This window comes from Mesocricetus auratus, unplaced genomic scaffold (genome assembly GCF_017639785.1).
Source record: "Mesocricetus auratus isolate SY011 unplaced genomic scaffold, BCM_Maur_2.0 Super-Scaffold_100004, whole genome shotgun sequence".
In the NCBI taxonomy this organism is placed as follows: domain Eukaryota; kingdom Metazoa; phylum Chordata; class Mammalia; order Rodentia; family Cricetidae; genus Mesocricetus; species Mesocricetus auratus.
This window is the reverse complement of record NW_024429189.1, coordinates 58,317,279-58,339,241: the sequence shown is the minus strand read 5'-3', so window position 1 is coordinate 58,339,241 and position 21,963 is coordinate 58,317,279. Positions and strand designations below refer to the sequence as shown.

The window sequence follows — 21,963 nt, the reverse complement described above, 5'->3', positions numbered from 1 at the left end:
TGAGACCTTTATACAAAGCAAAACAACTCCATAAACAGAGTTAACCATAGAAAGCTATGGTTCACTGAAGAGAAGTACATACCATATAAACTGGGACATTCTAGCTGCATAAGAGATCAGCCTTGTGAAATCCTTTTGTGGAGGGAGTGATTCTCCCCTGGTTTGTCTTTGCAAAGAATCCATGTTCCCACCAGGTAACCACACATTTGCTCAAAGCTCCAGTGCCTACACTACTGCAGACAGAGCACTGAACAAGATACTACAGAGTAGACGGAGGGGATGAAGTTCTGCCCACAAGGAGTTTACAACTATCACTGTTCAGAGTTCATTTCGCACACAGAGCATCAGTCCATTGCCATTCGTTTATTATGCATATAGTAACCTCTTCTCTGAAAAGGCTGTTCACCACCCCCCCCCGAGCAGGGTTTCTTTGTGTAACAGTCCAGGAACTCACTCTGTAGACTAGGCTGGCCTGTAACTCACAGAGATCCATGTGTGGCCACCGCCCGGCAAGGCTCTTCATTCTTAAGTGGGGGCATACATCTTACCCTGGAGGAAATCTAAGTGCATGCAGGAATTCACACAGCTGTTTGCAGATCCAAGATGTGTATCTGTGGCAACTGGGATGGGTGAATAGGGTCTGTGAGTATCAGGGACAGTATACAGACGTCGGAGCACTAAAACTTCCTTTGCTCTGTGCACCATGGACATGAAGACTTTTTGTTTGATTTTGAAACAGGGTCTCTCTCTAATGTAGCTCTGGCTGTTCTGGAACTCACGTGTTGACTAGGCTGGCCATGAATGCTTTTAAATGACACCTGTTTCTGTCTCACGAAGGGTTAGACAGGGAGCAACAAACAGAATTCCTCATGGGCTATGATAACAGATAGTGTTTAATTAGATTCAGAGTACAAAAGGGCAGGTGCAGTCCTTGTCCCTTTACACCCGTCTCTCTGTGTGAAGCCTTGTTCCCACCGTGCAGTTGGGACCCAAGGATGCCTGGAGACAGGTTGGACACCTGGTGGTCTACACTCCAGTTCTCAGACTAGACTTTTTTTTTAAAATCTTGGTCACTCGTTTCCCAAAATAGAATACTCAGCCTCCTATTTCTGTTTCTTAGAAGGCCAAGGTTGATGAAGCATCATTCCCCCCCCCCCCCCCAGTTGCTCCCACTTCCTGTCACCCTGCTCCCCTCTATCTGCCTAGTGAAACCCAACCACTCTTCAAAGCCCAGCTCAAGTGTCACCTCTCCCTTTGGTTGGACTCAATCCCTTCCTTCCTAGCAAGCCTCAGTTTGGTATTGTCTCTCATTACTTCTTAGTGCAGTGAATTGGGCTCTTCAGTTTCCTTTTGTCAGTCTGGGCAGAGTAGTAATATTCATGGTAGTCTAACTCCTTTCAGATCAGGTCGTGTGATGACAGCTGCCAGATGGGCTCACTCTGTATCCCACCCTCCCTGGGACTTTACCCATGATCTCATTTAGTCGCCAGCCAAGTCTCTGTAGGCAGGTACCAGTGGTATCTCCATTTTATACAAGAGCAAAGAGTGGTCCAGAGAGGTGCAGCATCTCTCTCTAGGTCATACAACCCGGATTAAACTGCTAGTATATAGCACAGCTAGGCTTGCCGCATGCCACAACTGGGGCTTTAATCACTGGACCAGCTTCTGTGTGGGCTCTGAATTCCCAGCCCAGCGCCTGGGGAGAGAACAGAATGCATGGTGTGCTTCCAATAGTTTCGGGGTTCACCCACTCCCTCCCCCAACCCAGCCACGGGCCAGGTTTCACCGGATTGCAGGCTAGAAGCAAGCACGGCTGTGACCTGGGCAAGAAGCACACTCAACCAGGGGCCAGGGAGTCCGTAGTGACCCATCCGCACTGACTAGTGGCTCTGGAACAGTGGAGCTGCGTCCCGCGTCCCGAGTCCCAGGAATGTGGGAGGGCTGGGCGGGCGGGGGTGGGGGGGGCGCTTCCTCTGGCCGCGGGAGGGGAGAAGCTTGAGCGTGCACCGGGTCCGCCACCGCCCACTCCCCGCCCGCCGCCAGCTCGCTGGGGGCGGGGGCCGCGGCGAGAGGGCGGCGAGGGGCCGCGGAGCACGGCAGCGGCCCGGAGGAAGCGATGAATATTCAGAGGGGGAGGGGAGGAGAGGGGGCCGAGCGCTCGGCGAGGCTGCCTGCAGCCCGAGCCGCATGACGCGCGGAGGAGGCAGAGGGAGCAGCCGGGGCCGCGGGAGCCGGGAGCCGGGCGCCACGCGCGGGGGGGTGGGCGTCGCTCGCTCCGCCCCGCGAAGCCCCTGCGTGTCTAGGGCCGCGGCCGCTCCGCGCCAAGCGCGCTAGGCTCCGCCGTGTGGCCGCCGCCGCCGCCGCTGCCATGTCCCCGGGGAAGCCCGGGGCGGGCGGAGCGGGGACTAGGCGGACTGGCTGGCGGAGAAGGAGGCGGAGGCGGCGGCTGGAGGCGGAGACGAGGGAGCCCGGCTTCGGGCACACGGCGGGGCGCGTCCCGGGCACGTTCCAGGGCGCGCAGGGCATGAAGCCCGCGGCGCTGGAGACGCGGCCACCCCCGCGCCCGCCCGGGCTCCGCTGGGCGCTGCTGCCGCTGCTGCTGTTGCTACGCCTGGGCCAGGTAAGCCTTCGGGTGGGCCTGGGCGTGTGTTGGGAGGACGCGGGCCAGACTGGCATCCCCTGCACCTGCCCGTGTGTCACCCGCTCGAGGATTACCCGGTAAGGTGCTGTGGATCGCGGTGCTGGGAGCCTTCCTCCTGGAGGGGGCTGGTGGGGATCTTGGCCGGCCTCCGGCTCCCGCCACCGAGCCCCTTCCTCGGCTGCCGGGTGCCAGGGGGAGGGCGGGATCCTGGGGCCCCCAGGGTGTCCCCGTAGACTCACTGTAGAAGCCCCCGCGTGGGTTGCAGGCCGGAGCTGGTCACATCTGGCCAGCGCGGGCCCAGCTCGAGCTCCCGAGGCGGCCGGAGGGGGCGTGTTTGCGGAGGGTTGTGGATGCGGAGCAGGGCCGGCCTGGGCTAACCGAGGCCGACCTCCGACCTGGCTTGGAGGGGCCCGAGGGCTTGGGCGGAAGGGCAGTGGCGGTGGCCGGGTGCTCGGGGACAGGGCCTGGCACTGGGCAGTCGGGTGGTGGGCGAATCGCGGGACCCCAGGGTGGAGGGCGCTGTTTATGGGGAAAGTTCCCAGCCTTGCCAAGGTGGCCGCTCAAAGGCGTCCCTTGAGGCTGCCGGCCTTGTTCTCATCATCACACTAGAGATGGTGCTGGCTTTTCTAGGTGTGTATTCGTGCTTTGTGGGTGCTAGCTAACCCCCGCCCCTGCGAACCATTTTTTTTTTCTTTCTTGCTTCACTTTTTCGGTAATGTTGCGCCTCGAATATTGGATGCTTCCTTTCTGTGGTATTCCCATGGTGGGGATGTGATGCAGGGCAGTTGGGGGATAGTCCCATTTTGCAGATAGGGAACTGAGGGAGAGAAGTGAAAGAGTGGAATCACCCAGCGGTGCTTCGGAAGCTGAGCAAGCCAGTTCTGCCTCACAGCCTTCTGGGAGCTGGCTGTGGTCTTGAACCCTGCAGCAGAAGGTGGCCTGAAGGATGCGCTTGTCTTGCTTTTTGTTAATGAAAATCTCCCTTACTTTATAGATACCAGCTCCAAGCTGACAGTGAAACACCAATGAAGTATTATTGGCTGGGGATGGAACCTGGCTGCAAGGGAACACTCCGCATGCACGCACGCACGCACGCAGGATTGCCTGAGAGGAAACATAAGCACTTGGGCAGCAGACAGGCAGGCAGAAGAAGGGAGCCTGAGTCTGGGGACTGCCCTCACTCTCAACAAGCAGGATTTGCACAAGCCTCAGGGAGGCCTGGAAGGTGGTGCGACCCTCTGGTTCTTTACTAGAGTAGGTGTGAGATGAGTGCCAGTGTCTAGTGAGGCATCAAAGTTGGATTTGCCCTTTCTTCCATCCTCAGTGAAAAGCATCTGTAGAATGGGGGTGGGGCCAGACCAGTGCTTAGTAGACTTGTTTGTAGGCCTTCAATTGGACAGTGTCTGAAAGAACTTTGTAGACATCAAACATTCACTTTTCAGATAAAGCTTTACCAGATGGAATTAACATTAAGGAACAGTGTGTATGGGCCGTCTTCATCCTGTCTCTATAAGAAGTTCATGTGCATAAGTCTTTGAGGTTAAAGAAAAAGAACTGCTTTATGCTTGAAGTCTCCCAGTCCCCCTTTCCCAGGAATTCACTATGTAGAATAGGGTGCCTTCAGACTCATTGAGATTTATTTGCCTCTGCCTCCCACATATAGGGATGGCCCTGTCTTGATATTCCCTTATGCTAAGGTTTATATTATAGAAGCATTTGATCTACATTTCCCATTAGTTTAGTTTGGTGTCTGTCTGTCTGTATGCATATACATTTTTGTTTCAACTATAGAAGTTGCAAGCTGTGCTTTGAATCAGCAAAAAGTATCTTGGGTAAATTTATTTCTTGCTCAATCCTTCCTTGTGTTTCATTAGCATATTGCTGCTCTCCACTTGCCTTGTATTTGGTTATTTCCTTCCTCTGTAGCTGGTTCTGTAGAAACGCAAGAGTACTGTCTTCATATTCTTGTTTTTGGATTTATTACAAAATAGGAAATGTAAAAGGTTTTGTGAAGAAATATCTCCAAAAGCTCACATTCAGCAGTTTCATTTTGATGGTGACTATCACAGGGAATTGGAGCCCCACCCTGACTCTTCTGTGGTTCTGAGGTGGGAACCCAGGGTGGGGAGTATGCTGTGTGTGCTGTACCGCTGAGTTATATCTTCAGCTCCAAGTCAGTGCGCTTGGAACTGAGTTTCAGGGGCTGGAAGATGAGTCATTGAGTGTGAGTTCTCGCTGCACAAGCGTGAAGACTTGAGTTCCAATCCCTAGTACTCATGTAAACTGTGGATTGTGGTCATGTGTGCCTAGAACCCTTTTACTGTGGAGAGTGGAGACAAGAAGAACACTGGGACTTGTTGGCTACCAGCCTAGCTCTAGATTCAGTAAGAGACCCTGTTGGAAAGGAATAAGATGGAGCGATAGATTAGAAGGCCCAGTGTCCTCTGCCTCATGTGCATGTGCGTGTTATCCTGATATACATATTCACAGTTACACTTTTTTTTTTTGAGGCAGGGTTTCTTTATCCAGCCCTCTCAGGTAGAACTCATTATATAGTCCAGGTTGTCCTTGAACTCACAGAAATCTGCCTGCCTCTGCCTCTTGAGGTTTTTTGCTTTTGTTTTTTTTTGTTTTTTGAGACAGGGTTTCTCTGCATCTCTGCATTGTTTTGGAAGCTGTCCTGGAACTCACTCTGTAGGCCAGGCTGGCCTTGAACTCACAGAAATCCGCCTGCCTCTGCTGGGATTAAAGGCGTGTGTCACCAACACCCTGCGCTTCTTGAGTTTTGAGTTTGGTGATAGATGGCTCCTGGCTCTGAAGACAGCTCAAATTCTCATACATCTTAAATGAGAATGTTGGAGTTGAGCGAAGATGGCCTGAAGTTACTTAATAAGATAGGGTTATGAACAAGCCAGGAGTGGAAGTTGAGTGTCCAGCCCGTGCCTAGTATTTTTGGTTATGTTTTCTCTATGGGTATAGTGCTGTGTTACTGTGTATGCCCCAAACTGCTTACAAATTGAGTTTAAAAGTCAATTAGACCAGGCTCACAGCCATCTCCAGCTCCAGGGGCTCTGACCCTCTCTTTTGATCTCCACAGGCACCCACACATATGTGACAGACAGTCACATAGTTAGACACACACATAAATAAAATAGAGATAGTAAATCTTTTAAAAGTCAGATGTGAGATATTTTTGAAATTTATTTGTGTAGGAAATAAGAGGGAGTATATTTGACGGCCTCCGTAATAGTTAATTGGTTTTGTAAGGCTTTCTTATTTAAGTGGGGGAAAAGAAGGAGAGGTCACAGGAAAGACCCAGGTCTGTTTGGACACTAATGAGTACAGGGTGTGGAAACTGGAGAGCTGAGATGCTGGAAGGCTCATTACTTAGTGGGCCCAGAAAAGCCGTTTTTGAAACTGGCATCTCACTCCCTCTCTTCAAGACAGGAAGAGCAGCCCGAGATGACTGTAGGGCGAGGACTTTCATGGTTGTACTGTCTTAACCATCCCTCTCTGGTGCATTTTTACACACTTGTTTTGGTTTATGTGTGTGTTAGGTATAGTCCTGATATGTATAGTTCTGCTTGACAGCAGTCTGCTTTAAAATAGTAGTAGTAGTAGTAGTAATAGTAATAGTAATAGTAATAGTAATAGTAACAAAAACAGCTGGTAGCCGCTTAGTGGTCGTCCAGGGTTCCCTTTTGGTTTGTCTTCTTTTCTTGTTTCCTGGTGGATGATAAGTTTGTATCTTTATGTACTATGGCTAATCCATCAGCCTGACTACTTTTCCGGCTTTAACCAGAGTACACATACTAAATATTTTGGCTTCTCTTATCATTGCTTTTAAAATTTCTCACAGGAGTGACTTTATTTTTTGTTTTGCTTCAGAACAACAAAGGAAAACCCTGCGATTCTGTTTTGTTTGCAGACAGTTTAAGAAAACAGAGCAAATTGGTTTATGGTTAGTCTGTGACTTTGGGTTAACTTCAAGTTCAGCCCCAGGACAAAGATGACCAGGAATAACCAAGCTTTCCTGAGCAGAGAGAATCCTGGCTCCGGAGTGAGTAATTTTGGTCAGCAAAGATGTTATTTAGCTCCTAAAAGTAATGCTTGAGGCTGAGGCCGAGTAGCTGGGTGGCTGTAGCCTGGCTTTTGCCGGTGCATCATAAGTAATTACTTCTTAGTTCATTCACTTCTTGGCCAGGGGAATTATTTTGAGTGCTGGATAAGATGCAATTTTCTGTGTATTTCCCTTCTAACATCTTGCCACTGATAATATTATAATTAATAGGTAGCATTAGGTGTGGCAGATACTGTGTTATGGCTTTTAATGCATTATCTCACTTGACCATTTCAGAAATTCTGCTGCTCATGTTCTCATTTTATTGTGAGAAAACTGAAGTTCACAATTCCCAAAGAGTCATAAGTAGAGCCAGTCTCCATTGCCGCAGTTTAGTGTTCTGTGCTGTAGAAGTGACGTGTTTTCAAGGTTCTCAGTGTGTGTAACTGAGCACCCATGCCAGACTGGTGAGGCAAGAGACAGGCTTGTGGGCCCTGGCCCTTGACAGGGCTGGGAGTTACTTTAGATTCTTTGTGTCCCAAATCGTGTCAAACTAACACCTTCAGGCCCCTCTTGGCTACTTATGTTTCTTTGGAGCCTGAGTGTATGTACAGAGGCACACATGTTGTGTCTTGGTGCGCACAAACTAAAAGGGAGGAGAATGGGTGTGGGCTTTGCTCTGCCACTTAGTAGCTCCATGACCAGTAGACAAGGCAGTCACCCTCCGTGACTCTTCATTTCCTTATCTGGGAAATGGAACTAATACTTCCTGCTTAGCTGGGTGGTAGAGGGATCAAATAAGAGAAGGAAGACTCAAGTTAAACCTACAGCCTGATCCATTTGCTGACAGTGACTGCTGCTGTTGTTTGGGGGGATTGCAGGGTGGGGAGGGAAGAAATGGGACTTCAAGTCATTAGTCTCTAGAACACATATTTGCCAAATGTTTCCAAGAAGTTTTTTTTTTAATATGTTAGGAACTATTTTAGTTAGCAAAACAGTATTTATAAACTGTATCAAGCCCATGTATATAGGCAGACTAGGCTGCATACAGGGTCATGCTAAGGAAATTTTGTTTAAATGTAACAGTGAATCTGAGGAGGCAGTCTCAGTAAATGATCATGTGAGTATGAGGTAGTTTTTGTGAAATTACACAATGATAAATGCTTAATTTGGGGACCAGTCCCTGAGTAAGAGTGATCCTGGGAATAAGAGCCTGCTCTCTCATGATTTAGCTCGCCAGTGGTGATGTTGCCTGGGTGTCATCCCTTCAGAGAGAGAGCTGGCGCTAGACATGCCAACGAGGTAGTGGTGAGGAGGGGCAGAGAGTCCCTGGGTGGAGACCCCTACAAGTGTCAGAAATCTCGGATCAGCGGACTCCACAGCTGGGTTTTCACTATCGGGCTGGCTTTCCAGTGGCTTTTCTGGTGACCCCTCAGAGGACAGGAGCTGTAGGAAACTTGTTATTACTTCCTTATTACTGACAGCTTTAGTCGTCCTATTGTCTCAGAATTTCCATGGCATGGAAATGCCGGGGTTGGAGGTGGTGGCGACAAGACCAGCAGTGCAGCTCCCACAGAAGCTCTAATTTTAGATACGCAAATAAATTTTCAGTTCCACTTTTCCTTCTTCCTGTTAGAGGGAAGCTGTACCCTGCTGCCATTTCTGAGGCCTGGGCAGACAATGCTGTTATTATGTCACAAATTAGCTGCTTCTCCAGGGCAGGAGTGGGGTGCTTGTTTTTCTGGGTAGATGTGCCAGGGGCCAGCACAGTGTAATCTCATGCCCTCTGAATACCTGAGTGAGTATTAAAAGTTAGCACCGGCACGGACTTTAGAGCAATGTTCTTTGTTTTTATTGGTGTCGGGTAACAAGACTCTCAGTAGAAGGAATGGATACATGTGGAATTTGGAGTTTTGTAGACCCTTTAGTAGGCTGTTCTTAGTTTTTGTTTGTTTGTTTGTTTTTGAGATAGGAGCCCACCGTGCATCCAGAGATGACCTTAAACTTGTGTTCCTCTTGTTGCAGCCTCCTTAGTGGAGGTTTACAGGTACACACCACCATGCCCAGATTTTTTTCCTTTTTCTGTTTTTCAGACAGGGTCTTGCAGTGTAGACTTTGTTAGCCTGGGATTCACTACGTAGACCAGGCTGACCTTGAATTCAAAGATCTACCTGCCTCTGTCTCCCTAGTGCTGGAATTAAAGGCATGCACCATCCTGCCTTGCCATGCCCAGTTTTTAATGAACTCTTCAGAGTGGATTATTTTTCCTCCTTTTTGTGGTGCTGGGATTGCAACCCAGGGCCTCTCATTATCGAGAAAGCACTCTCCACTGAGCTACATCTCTAGCCCCTGGACTCCTAAAAATCGCCTCTGAAGCCCAGGCCAAAACCCTCCAGTGTAAACCTGTGCACAGTTGACCTTCCAGGTCTTGTTTTCTGAGGTTTCAGTTACCTGTGCTCAACTGAGGCTAGAAATAGTGGAGTATTTTGAGAGAGCAATCATATTCACATAATTTTTTGCTAGAATGTATTGTTATAACTTTCTATTTTTATTAGTTTAGTGTTGCTAATATCTTACTGTGTCTAATTGGTAAGTCAGATTTCATCATAGGCATGGCAGATAGGAAAGAAAATTCTATGTACTACTTGTGGAGGTCTGTGCTGTTCATGGCTTGAGGCATCCACTGTAGTCTCGGAATGTCTCCTCCATGGTTACTTGGGACCACTGTAAGCTTAGAGAACTATCAGTCCTCTTCAAAGATTTTTTTTTGAGGTGGAGTCGTACTATGTAGCTCTGTATGACCTTGAATTCACAGATATGCCCCTGTCTCAGCCTCTGGAGGGCTGGATTTGTGTACTACATGCCTGACCAAAGATGAATATATATATATATATATATATATACGTGTATATATATATATATTTTTTTTTCTTTTTTAGGAGACAGGGTTTCTCTGTATTGTTTTGGAGGCTACTGGTCCAGCCCGGCCTCAAACTCACACAGATCCGCCTGCCTCTGCCTTCCGAGTGCTGGGATTAAAGGCGTGCACCACCACCGCCCAGCAAAGATGGATATTCTTGCAGGAAAAAAAGTAGTTTCTTGTGATGAACTAGGTGTGGAGAGGCATATTGATTAGAAGTTCTTCGTCCTCAGCTACTTAGTGAGTTTGGGACTGGATGAACTCATGCTGTGTCTCATGCCACCTTCCAGAAATTGTTTCATGGGCTGTAGATGTAGCTTAGTGCTAATGCACAGCAGGTTCCAGGTTTGATCTCCAGCATCTTCCTATGAACACTAGATTTGTGTGTGTGTGTGTGTGTGTGTGTGTGTGTGTGTGTGTGTGTGTGTGTGTAAGAGAGAGAGAGAGAGAGAGGGAAAGAGAGGGAAAGAGAGGGAAAGAGAGGGAGGGTTGTGTGTGTATGTGTGTGTGTAGAGAGAGAGAGAGAGAGAGAGAGAGAGAGAGAGAGAGAGAGAGAGAGAGAGAGAGAGAGAGAGGGAAAGAGAGGGAAAGAGAGGGAAAGAGGGAAAGAGAGGGAAAGAGAGGGAGGGTTGTGTGTGTGAGAGAGAGAGAGAGAGAGAGAGAGAAAAGGAGGGAGGGAGGGAGAGAGAGAGGGAGGTGTGTGTGTGTGTGTGTGTGTGCTCGCGCCCATGTATGTGTGTGGTATATCATGGAGCATGTGTGGCAGTCAGAGGACAACTTTATGAGATCTATTTCTCTCCCTCTATCATGTGAGTCCTGGGGCTCAAACTCAGATTATCAGGCTTGGCAGCAAGTGCCTTTACCTACTGATCCTTCTTGCTGGCCCATAAAAGCCACTTATGGGGCATATTATGTACATGTCATGCTCTGTGCTTAGCCTTTTAAATTTATTCAGTTATCTTGAAGATTATGCCGTTTTTTTGTACCCGTATAAACCCATTCTTCTAACTAACTGCCTGGAATGCAGACATATGGGCCCTCCATTGTTTTAGCATAACCCCTCTCCCTCTCACTGATAGTTTTTCCTGGAATGCCTCCACCGTTTATTTCTTGTAACCTTCTCAGTAACACACAGTGAATTAAGAATTACGGAAGCATGAGGGTGTTGTTATGAAAATTGCGGACGTGGTAAATAGTTTAGAGGGATGTCCCCTGGTACAGTTGCAGTCCTAGGATTGCTGAGTTGGAAGAAGCAGGTGTTCATTTAAAACTCAGAGCTGCTGAATGGATTTCCGAACCATTACCCAGTTGGACCCACATGTGGGGGTTTGAAGAGACCTGCTTCTTCATATGCTCCCTAGATTGAGGATTGTTAAACTTCTAAGTGTTCATAAGTCTGAGAGGTGAAAATTATTTGTATCTTTAATTTTGAGTTAGTTGAATATCTTTTCCTGCATTTGGGGGGCAGTATTTTTAATTGTTGTTGTTGTTAGTTAACGCTCAATTCAATTAAAAAAAGTTCTTTTTGGGGAGGCGGCTCACTTGGTAAAGTACTTGGCATGCTAGCATGAGGACCTGAGGAGTTTGGATCCCTGGTACCTATGTAAAAGCCTTGAATAGATGTCTGTAACCCTACGGCTGGGAGAAAGGGCAAGGTGGAGACAGGTGGATTCCTAGAACTTGCTGGCTTGCCAGTGTAACCGGTTAGTGAGCTCTGGGTTTAGTGAAAAACCTTGTCTCAAAGATAAGGTAGACAGAGATAGCAGAAGACACTACTTCATCCTCTGCCCTCATATGTACATGCACCCATGCAGCCATGTGCCCATGTACACAATGCACCCATGCACCTGTGCATACATGTATCCATGTGCACACATGCATACACACGTGCATCAAAAATTGTCTTTTTGTTCATTTGTTCATGCTCTTTGAAAATTAAGGGGATGAATTCTTACACTTTCATTCTGTTGCAAACCAGCTTTCCCCTAATTGTTTTAGGTACAACCCCTATTCCTTAGGATCTCAGATGTAAGAAAGTGAGGACTTGGAGACAGCCTGCCTAGTTGGAGTCCTGACTCTATCACCTAACTAGCTGTGTGCTTCTGGGCAACTGCCCTGATCTTTCTGACCTTTGATGTTCCTATCTCTACAGTACTGGTGATACCAGTGCTTCTTACTCAGGGCATTGTATAAGTTAGGAGAGGTCACATTCTACTTTGCAAATGGACAAAATTAGAACAATATTTTACAAAATACTGAGGTGCTTGCTTAAAGATAGATTCTAAAGTTAAGGGAGTCATTATAATTATGAGACAAAATTATGCTATAGAATCTTTTAAATTGGATTTAAGAGATTAAATCCAGCCAAGTGGTGGTGGCTCATGCCTTTAATCCTAGCACTGGGCAGGCAGGGACAGGTGGATCTCTTGAGTTCATGGCCAGCCTGGTCTACAGAGCAAGTTCCAGGACAGTCAGTGCTACACAGAGAAGCCCTGTCTCTAAAAACAAAACAAAACAGCAGCAAAAAAGAGATTAACTCTGTCATAGATTGTGCATTCTGTGAACATTCATATCCTCCCTCTCCATGAATGTATTAAAATGTGAGGTGTAGATTGATAGCACCATTTAAATTATATTTCTCTTTTAATAAGTGTGTATATTTGAATTAATATGGAGTAAATGACCTTGGGATATGATCAAGGAATGGCCAATATGATCCTAGCCCAAAAAGGAGCAGAGGGATATTATGTCCATTAAAAAGACCAGGATTCTCTTTGTCTTCGTTTGAGCATGTCTCTTTATCTTTGGCTGGGCCAGCTCTGACCGTGCCCACCTCCTGTCACTGGCTATGCTTTCTGTAGAGTCAAAAGTGAAAAGTGTAAAGGCCTAATCCTTGCTTTAACTGCTGGGAGATGGGTGGCTGTGACAGTCGGCTCTGAATATGCCACCTGTTTCCACAGAGGCAGCCCAGGTACAGGGCATTTCCTGTTGCCCACTGAAGAGCCATCGATGCGTCGGGCCCTTCAGTCCTGTTGCAGATTCCTTGGGATACTGAGGGACCTGCACCCAGAACTCTGTTCAGGGCCTTTGGAGTTAGCTTCACTCTTCTTTTTAGCTGTGTGACACTGGGCTGTCTCCTTTAATGCTTAGTACCTCTTCCCTACTTGGGTGTTTGTTGCTATAGAATCACTTTATTTTGCTGAGACATTATCATCACTTACTCTTTAAAATTAAGAAAAACTTTATAGTTTATAGGTGGTTTTACACACACCAGAACTCATCAAACCTAACAGGATTTTATTACTGTGAAGAGACACCATGACCATGGCAACTCTTATAAAGGAAAACATTAAATTCATTGGGGCTGACTCACATTTGGGAAGTTCAGTCTATTATCGTCTTGGTTTGGAAGCATGGTGACATGCAGTCAGACATGGTGCTGGAGAAGGAGATGGAGACTCCCATACTAGGCCTACCTTGAGCATGTAAGACCTCAAAGCCTGCCCCCACAGTGACACGTTTCCTCTGACAAGGTCACACATACTCCAACAAGGCCACACCTCCTGATGATGCCACTCCCTATGGGCCAAACATTCAAATGCATGAGTCTTTGGGTGTTATTCTTGTTCAAACCACCACTTGGCATCTCATTGAGTTTGTCATTGTTACTGAGGGTATGTGTGTGGTTTGAATTTAATGCCTTCCAGAACATGTATAGTGAAGTTTCAAAAACCAAAGGCAGGCTGAACACTTGGAGGTAGAGGCAGGCTGATATCTGTGAGCTTAGGGCCAACCTGGTCTACAGGGCTTGCTGAGATTCTGCCTCAATGAAACAAGAGGAAACGAAAGGAAAGGTCTGGCGATGTACTTCAGTGGGAGAACTTGCCCGACATGTGCCAGGCCCTAGGTTTAACTCCCAGCACTGGGGTGGAAAAAGGGCATCATTTGTCAAGCATAGTGGCTGACACCTGGAATCCTAGCACCTGGAAGCTGAATCAGGAGAATTGGCCATGAGTTCAGTATCAGCCTGGGCTACAGAGTGAGATGTAGTGCCAGCACTCCTATTCCCTAAACAGAAAGAAAGAAAACCAAAGGCAGTGTATTTAAAACTGACTATAAGGGTAAATTTAATGAGTTTTACCCAGCACTAAAAATGATAGAACAGGAAATATTTGAGTTTACTGGTAAGCACTGCACTATGAAGCTGCTACCGCAAGTGGTTGACAGTGTGTGTGCATTGCTTGAAAAGTATTTTTTAAAATCATTGATTCAGTTATTGTCCCCCCAAATTTCCAAACCTCCAAACCCATCTCTTCAGTGTGTGGTGCCCTGTGAGGGAAGGAGGTAGACAGTGTTTCCAGCAACAGTGAAATAATCATGTGAGGTCCTTATTTACTCCTGTCATTGTGCCATGTGAAGCTGGAAGCCACCATGTGGGTGGGGCAGGAGGGACTTAGACAGGCAGGGGGGGAGAGGAAGAGGAAGAGAGAGAGAGAGAGAGAGAGAGAGAGAGAGAGAGAAGCTGCAAGAGACAGCAAAGAAAGCTTACCCTGATGACAACCCTCAGGGACCACAAGTTCGCTGCTGTTCTTTAGGGTGTTTTGTGCCAGCTGTTGAAATGTGGCTGTTACTAGCCAGGGAATAGTCATGTGGGGTAGTGACTGTATTCTCTGTGACAAGTCTTCAGTCTGGTTTTGAGTACTTTTTGCCATGCTGAACATTGCTCAGATAAACAGACCTCTCTGATGTTGGTCTTAGGATAAACTGAAATAATTGAACTAAGTAGTTACCACATAGTATATTTGATATGAAGCATTGTCAGCACTTTGTACATGTTAACTCATTTAATCCTTTTATGTGGACACAGAGTGGGAAACTGAGGCTCATCCCTCCACTGTGAGCTTCTTTTAGGGTACAAAGGTGAGCTGGGCAGGGGCATCTACACAGGCTAGGGCATGTCTGTGTCCCTGGGGAGGACAGCTGGGTTTAATGGTTGTCCTCAGGTGGATGATGAATTCATGTCCAGTGTTCTTAGCACATGACAGGAGAGACATGCCTCCCCAAACCACAGAAGACAAGAGTCTCTTTACTGTGGGTTTTAGATATTGGAGCTAGATATTGGGTAAAAGCTGTCTGACTTTTGGGAGCCTTGGTGCTGATCAAATGAATGGCATAGTGGCATTGAGTCTGACTCTTAGCCTTCATGTGATCGAACTTGGGTTTTATAGAACTTGCTTGTGTGTCCACACAGATGACATGACTTCAGGACATCCCTGAGGCACATGGGAAGAGCTTCAGTGTTGACAGCAGCATGGATCCAGAGCACATTTTTCACTGGTAGCCACGTGATTTTGCTATTTGCCCAGCATTGTCACCCCCCAGAACATGTGACTTCATTTGGAAATGGTAGAAGTGCCAGGCCACAGAGATACCAGGGTCAAATGAGAAGACCTGTGCGTGGTACCGTCCTCAGAGCATGGTGCTTGGGCGTTTCTTATATACGTACTCCTCCTTACTGTTGCACAACGTGACACAGAAGACTTGCTGAGGATTGTCCCAGGGTGTGTTCAGCAGTTTTACCAGCCTTAGCACTTGCTCACTAGAGAGACAACCAGATCCTGCTGTTTGGGGAGCAAATGAGAAATCTTACTTGAGATGGCCTGTTGGGGGTGGGAGAGACTCAGACCCTCAGTCTCCATCTGACCACAGGGTGTGTCTCCAGCGTTTGACTTCAGAAAGAGGCACACGGGATGTTGGCTTTGGATTCTCTTTTGATTTTGACTTTCTCTGGAGCCTGGCAGGCAGGCAGGCTTTGTACTTGCTCAGCCCTATGGTTGAGGTGAGTGACAATGGCTTCCTTCCCTTTAGCACACAGCTCCTTAACCTCAGCACCATTACCGTTTCAGGTTGGACAGTTTGTTTCAGCAGGCTGTCTCATGCAGGTAGGATGTAAGTTGTGGCATTTCAGGCATCTGCCTTCAGGGTGTCGGTAGTGTCCCTTTATTAGTTGTGACAACTGACAGTGGATGTCTTTAGAGATTATGGACAATGTCTGCTGAGGAGGGAGGGACCACCCTGATGGAGAACTGTGTTCTCTGTAACTGTTCTGAGGTCATGGTGAGATGGTCCTAGTGGGGAATGGCCATTTCTCCAGTGTCTCTCCAGTAGGACAGTGGCCCAACTAGCAAAAGCTTATACATGGGGCTTCTCCTCCAAACCCCGCTCCTTCGAGTGAGTGCCTGGTGGTGTGAGTCCAGCTTGGGAGTCTTGGCACTTGGTTTTGGATGCCTCTGCACCATTTTCCCTTGGCTTCCCAGCCTCAGTTTCCTCCTCTGCCCAGTGGGGATGGCTGATACTTCCACTACCTTGCTTGGGTGGGACAGGAAGCCTGTGTTAATGTGATAGGATGGTTTTGAGCTCTGCTGTGGGCAGGTGGGGGTGAAGGGGAGGCCCACATTTACTGGGAGCTGTGAGGCCAGACGTGCCAAGTTCCACACAGGAGATAAGCCCCGTTAAAGGGAGATCCCATTACAAAGAGGTTCACTGCCAAGTTCTCCCCACACCAACTCTCTGTTCAGCCTTTAGAGTGTTTGGGGCCTTAGGGCACACAATAGGAGAGAATGCTTTCAGAGCCCGTGACACTGGAGGATGGCAGGAATGCAGCAGGAGGAGAAACCCACTTACAATGTGCTGCCTGCCAGCGAAGCTTGATTGGCTTTCTGCAGACTCAACGTTCACATCATTTATCAGGATCCAAAAGAGATCTCCCAGCTCAGCACTGAACAGACTTGATCAGGACACTGCCCAGATTCCAGAAGGCCTTTCTGTGGTATCCACCCAACTGCCATAGGCTAGGCTGGCCTCTTGTTTCTCTTTACAGTTATCACGTCCATTTTAGAGATGAGGTGCCCAGAGGCAAAGGAGCTGGCCCGGGGCCAGCTGTACGCCTCTTGTGTAATCTCACTTCTATTACTTACTCATCAACAGGAACTCAGCTTTCAGAGCCTAAATTTTCTCACAGGCCAAATGGGGCTAATAAACACCTCAGAGGATTGTGATCTAGATTCCTTGAGAAAATGTGTTTGAGCCCTGAGCTCACAGAAAGCTCTCCATAAATGTCAGCTGCTCGCATTGTTATTGTTTTAAATACCAGTGATAGCAGAGGCACCTGCCTTGATGAGGTTTTCCAGGAACACAGTTAAGGCTTTTCCCTGGCCTAATCCTATGTTCTATCTCAGGCCTGGTCAGTAAACTTTGGAGTTGTGGCTGCCAAGGGGGGGTGGGGGTGGGTAAAGTGGAAAGGACAAAGAGCCCAAGAGTCAGGAAACCAGGCAAAGCCTGCCCTCCGGGATAGAACATGTGATCTCATGGGCTGATCAGCCTCGCACAGGCTGAGCTCATTGCCAGGCAAGTGGGCAGTTAATGATTGCTAGTCAAAGAATGTCTGTGCTGGAAAAAAAATCTTGGGGACATGAAGCTAGGAAAGCAGATGGTTCCTAGTTTGTGTCCATCTTGAAATGGTTGATAGTAACAGCTTGGCCCCTGAATAGATTCTTAGACTGTCTGGACTTTCCTGGTTCAGTATAAGAGAATGCTAGAATTGATTAGTTATGTCTGCCATGGCCATAGGGAAGGCAAAGGGTGGCATTCCTATTTGTTGAATTTGGTTATAGATGATGTCTAACTTGCCCTCTACACAGCCACTCACCAAATAATAAAACTGTAACGACCTTATTTTTTAAGGAATTGTATAAGAATGTCCAGCTCCTGCTGGGCTTAGTGGCTTGTGCCTGCATTTCCAGGACTTGCAAAGTTGGGTCAGGAGAACTTTGAGTTTGGTTTGGGCAATTAATAAAGATGAGAAAATGAAGCAGGATAATGAGAGAGAGGGGACTGAGTGGCAAGGAGCCAGGAGATCTAAAAAAGAATACTGCAGCAAGAGACAAACCCTGAGGGAGAGGGGCCAAGTCAGCACAACTGAGCAGGTGATGGAAGTCATGAAGGGACAGGATTGAGTTTGCGCAGGTAGGGAGGTGTGGCCGGTCATTAGGATTAGAAGGTCTGGGTCTTGGCTCCATTCAGATCTATATTAAGAGCAATGTGATACCAGTAACACAGCTCAATTCATGTGATACATGGAGAAGGGTGGGTGGGAGCAGCAGGAAGGAAGGACTAAGACCTAGCACCTGATAAATGTGTGATGTCCAGACTTTCCCAAGCCTTCCTTCTTTGCCAGTAGTGCTATGTAGTTCTGGACAGCCATGGTCTCTGGACAGCCATGTTCCTACCTGAGCCTTGTTTCTGAAAGAGGTTTGGTCTCCATGACTCTCAGTCCTGGCTACATATTAATATCACTTGGGGAGTTTGGGAAACCCAGATGTCCACAATCACTTGGTCTCATAGAGGGCATCAAAATGGAACCTTCCAGAGGCCTCCACCCATACCCATAGTTGAGAAGGGACCATCATAAGGGGCTCTGAAGTCTTGTCCACTAAGTAGTATAGTTATAGCTTGGAAGTAGTATAGTTATAACTTAGGAATTATAACACACACAGTGTGGCGCAGGGAATATAGCTTAGTGGCACAGTGTTTACATCATGTGTATGAGGTCCTGAACTCAATCTCCAGCACCTCAAATAAGTAAAGAAACAATGCATTTCCTTTAGAGACAATGAATTCCTATTCACTGAAAACTGAAAGAAAGGGCACTTTTTCAAGGCTGAAATTCAAAAACCAAGCGCTCTGTGCGTGCGTGCGTGCGTGCGTGTGTGTGTGTGTGTGTGTGTGTGTGTGTGTGTTGCCTGTGTGCTACGGCACCCCTGTTGTTGGAGTCTGTCTTTTCCTTTCACCATGAGCACTGATGATCAAACTCAGATTGTAAGGCTTGGCTGCAAGGGCGACCCCACTGACTCACACCTGGCTTTCTTAAGAACATGGATTCTGGGGATTAAATTTAGGTTTTCCTGCTTGCATAACATATCTCTCCAGCTCCTGACCATGGCTTTTAATAGCTGTGGTAGATGTCAGAGTAGATGTGCCATAATCCGCTTAACTTTCCCCCTATTGACAGTTAAGTAGCAGCCAAAATTTCACATTTTTAATAGCATAGAGATGTGTATAGCTATGAAGATTACTCAGAATTAATTTCCAGACATCTTCCTAATATTTGACTCTACTTGCCAAACAAATTCCCAAGAAAGATGCTTTGCTTATATAGCCATCAGAATGCATGAGACTGTTTCATGACGCCTACACTGACACTGAGTGTTACTGTTATTTTAATTTAATATTCATATTTTCAGACAGACCAGCTGTGTGGTGGCTGTTTCACATTACTTTCTGACCATGTGTGACTCATATAGAACCAGTTTTGTCTGTTTTGTGTCATTTTTTGGGGAGCAGGGGTTGATAAATAATTGTTTTAATTTTTTTTAGTGCATGTATTTGTTGTATATGCATGTTTGTGCCTGTATGTATATTTGCCTGGTTGCCTGTATAGGAGTTCTTACATTTTGAGACAGGTTCTTCTACTAAGCTTGGAACTTGCTGTTTTGACTAGATTAGCTGGCCAGCAAGCACCCCTGGGTCAAAGCCGTTTCTCCCTCGTTGTAGCCTTGGTATTACAGATGCATGTCACCACTCGTGGGTTCTGGGATTTGAACTTTAACCTTTGTTTTTTTAAATGCTCATGGAAAACGTCTACTTTAAGACAAACAAATGAATATGATCTGCACTTTTCTGGGGGCCTGGCGCCTAGAAGAATTGTCAATGAAGCTGGAGTCAGCTGGACCAAATATTGTTTCCTGGCTGCAGAGTTCATCAGGGTGTCCCGCTCAGAGTTCACACAAGGGGCCCCGTTATCCAGTGCCTAGCTTACAAATGACGCGACTGGTCAGCGTCTGCAGAGTGGAGCATGGCTAGCTAGCTGTTTTGGCCTCCTGGCTGAATCTCCAGAGGGCAGCCTCCACTCCCAGAGTGGAAGAGAACACTGAGGTCGGATTCCAGCTCTGCCCTTGCTGCCTAGCCATGACCAAGCCCCTCCTGTCTTCTGTACCAGCTTTAACTTTTCCCACCTGTGAGGACATTGTGTCATCAAGGATTTAGCACAGGAAGTCCTGGGCACAGCTGCCGTTGGAATTGACCTAACCTAACTATGGCATGAGGAGTGGAAAGAAAAGGGGAGGAAAAAGGCTGGTTTGTCTTTCTTTTCAGTAGCCGGTTCCAGGTTAGCTGAGAGATGAACTGAGCTAGTGCAAAACAGCTTCAGTTCATAGCTGGTGTAGGCTCTAAGGGCACCGAGACAAGCGTGAGGCCAGGGGAGTAAGCCAGCAGCTGTGGTCACTACCATTGCTCTTGCTTTGGGCAAGTGTTAGGAGCCTAGACCTGCAGTGCGGAAGGCTCGTTTAGGGTACAGTGCTCAGCAGTTCAGAGTCCGTGTGGCAAGAGAGACTTGTACTGATCAGGATCCTGTGTGATTTAGATTGTCTCACAGAGGCATCATGGGAGAGTTTTCTTATCATGTTGTACATTGTAGTCATTTCTTTTCTTTTTTTTTTTTAGTTTTGCAAGACAGGGTTTCTCTGTGTAACTGCTGTGGCTGTCCTGGAACTCGTACTCACGTAGATCCACCTGCCTCTGCCTCCGGAGTGCTGGGATTAAGGGCGTGTGCCACCACCACCCAGCATTTGTTTTATTTTTAATGGCAGTTGAAAAACTAGTTTCATCCACATCTAATTCACGTACAATAAAAGTCAGCTTTTAAAGTGTACAGTTGCATTTCTTTTTTATTATATTTTAGTCTGTATAACCATCATCACTGCCAAATTCTGGAGTTCTCTCATTATCACCAAGGAAATCCTGTGCTCTTTGGAGTCACTCCTGACTTCCTCCTTCCCCCTCCTCCCAGCCACTCATTATGTTTTCCTTCTGAGTTTGCCTGATCTGTATTTATGTGAACTGAATCATACAACGTGTGCCCTTGTCCTTTTTCCAGTTGTGGACACTTTTTTTTGCCCCTTGGCTCTTAAAGATGAAACTGCTGTGAACTCTTTTGCAAGTTTTTATTTCTTTTAAAAATCTTTTTATATGCATGCGTATGCTATGCATGGTGTGTGTGTGCGCGTGGTCGTGTGCAGATGTACACGAGTGCGTTTTACAGCACGTGTGTAGAGTCAGAGACGATTTCTGGTGTCAGCCCTAACCTCGCACCTCCTTTGAGATACGTCTTTGAAGGCTAGCTGGCCTGAGAGCATCCTGCCTTTCTCTGCTTCCCTTCTTGCTATAGGAATACTGGGATTAGAGACCCACAAGACTATGTCTGGCTTTATGTGGGTCTTGGGGATCTGAACTCAGGCCTTAATGCTTGCATAGCAAATTCTTTACAGACTGAGCCATCTCCCCAGCCCCAGACATAGGTTTTCAGTATAGGAAGATTTAGGGGAATGTCAGAGAAGGCACTGGGGCCTTTGGGAAATGTTGGCTTCTAAAAACCTGTGTGGATGTGCCCTGCCTACCTTTAAAAGACTCCCTGAGGCAGGGTCTGATCTGTCCCTTGTGCAGATGGGACCACTAAACCTCTAGGATCTTGCCTAAGCTGCATTGTTAGTTGGAAAGTGGGTGAGGCCGACCCTGCTTGGCTGTTAGATTTTCTGTAGCTATCCAACCCCAGTATGCCCCTCCGGGCCCCAGAGGAGAAGCCTGTTGCAGAGCCAGCAAGTGGGTCTGGGTGGGTCAGGCATGCATGTAGGATTGGTTGTTGAGAAAGGAGAGAGGGTGGGAGTGGGGAGCTCCCAGCACGGCCTCCTGTGTAGTTGTGACTGGAGAAAGTACCCTGCTTTAGACTCATGACAGAAGTTGGAACCTAGGGTCACTTCTGCAACCTTGGGTGATCTGTCCTTTGAGCATCAGCGTTCTCATCTGGAACCTGTGGCTTTTATCCTGCTTCTTGCCTCGCTTGGGGCTGGTATGAACGAAGGAGTGGGAGATGGAGGGAAAAAGGAGAGAGATAAATACTTGAGAGGGAGAGAGAAAGACAGGGAGGGAGAGGGAGAAAGAGAAGAAGGGAGGGAGGGAGGAGTGGGGGGAAAGACAGGAGGAAGGGAAAGGGTTGGGGGAGGGAGGTGGGTGGGGCAGGAGTTTACAGGAGCCTGTGTGAGTGTCCAGAGGGTAGAAGGGCACTAGGGAGGAACTGTAGCAGGTGTGGGCAGGTGGCCTGCTGCTTTGGGAGGCGATCCGGTGCCCACTTGGGGGTTCTGGAACCCGCCAAGCTCCTGCTAGTGAGCTGGCTGTAGCCCAGCAGCTGTTAATTTTTCCTGGGATTTGAACGTGGGGCCTTTGTCTCCG

General features: G+C 47.5%; 1 protein-coding gene and 1 long non-coding RNA gene across 3 annotated transcripts in view; one reads left to right on the top strand and one right to left on the bottom strand.

The window, feature by feature from the left end:
• Positions 1 to 418: 418 nt before the first annotated feature.
• LOC121140419 lies at positions 419 to 3,222 on the bottom strand. Of its 2 annotated transcripts, XR_005877251.1 has the most exons (3): positions 2,716 to 3,222; positions 1,468 to 1,696; positions 419 to 620 (listed from the first exon to the last, which is right to left on the bottom strand). It is a non-coding gene; the product is annotated as an uncharacterized LOC121140419 (long non-coding RNA). The 2 variants fall into 2 exon arrangements; XR_005877250.1 differs by lacking the exon at positions 419 to 620 and having other exon boundaries at positions 876 to 1,696.
• Ptprj (protein tyrosine phosphatase receptor type J) overlaps positions 2,233 to 21,963 on the top strand; it is a 151,485-nt gene continuing 131,754 nt past the window's right edge. The window contains 1 exon segment of the mRNA XM_013121916.3: positions 2,233 to 2,620. Within this exon segment, the coding sequence (XP_012977370.2) occupies positions 2,369 to 2,620 (252 nt within the window). The 5' untranslated portion in view covers positions 2,233 to 2,368.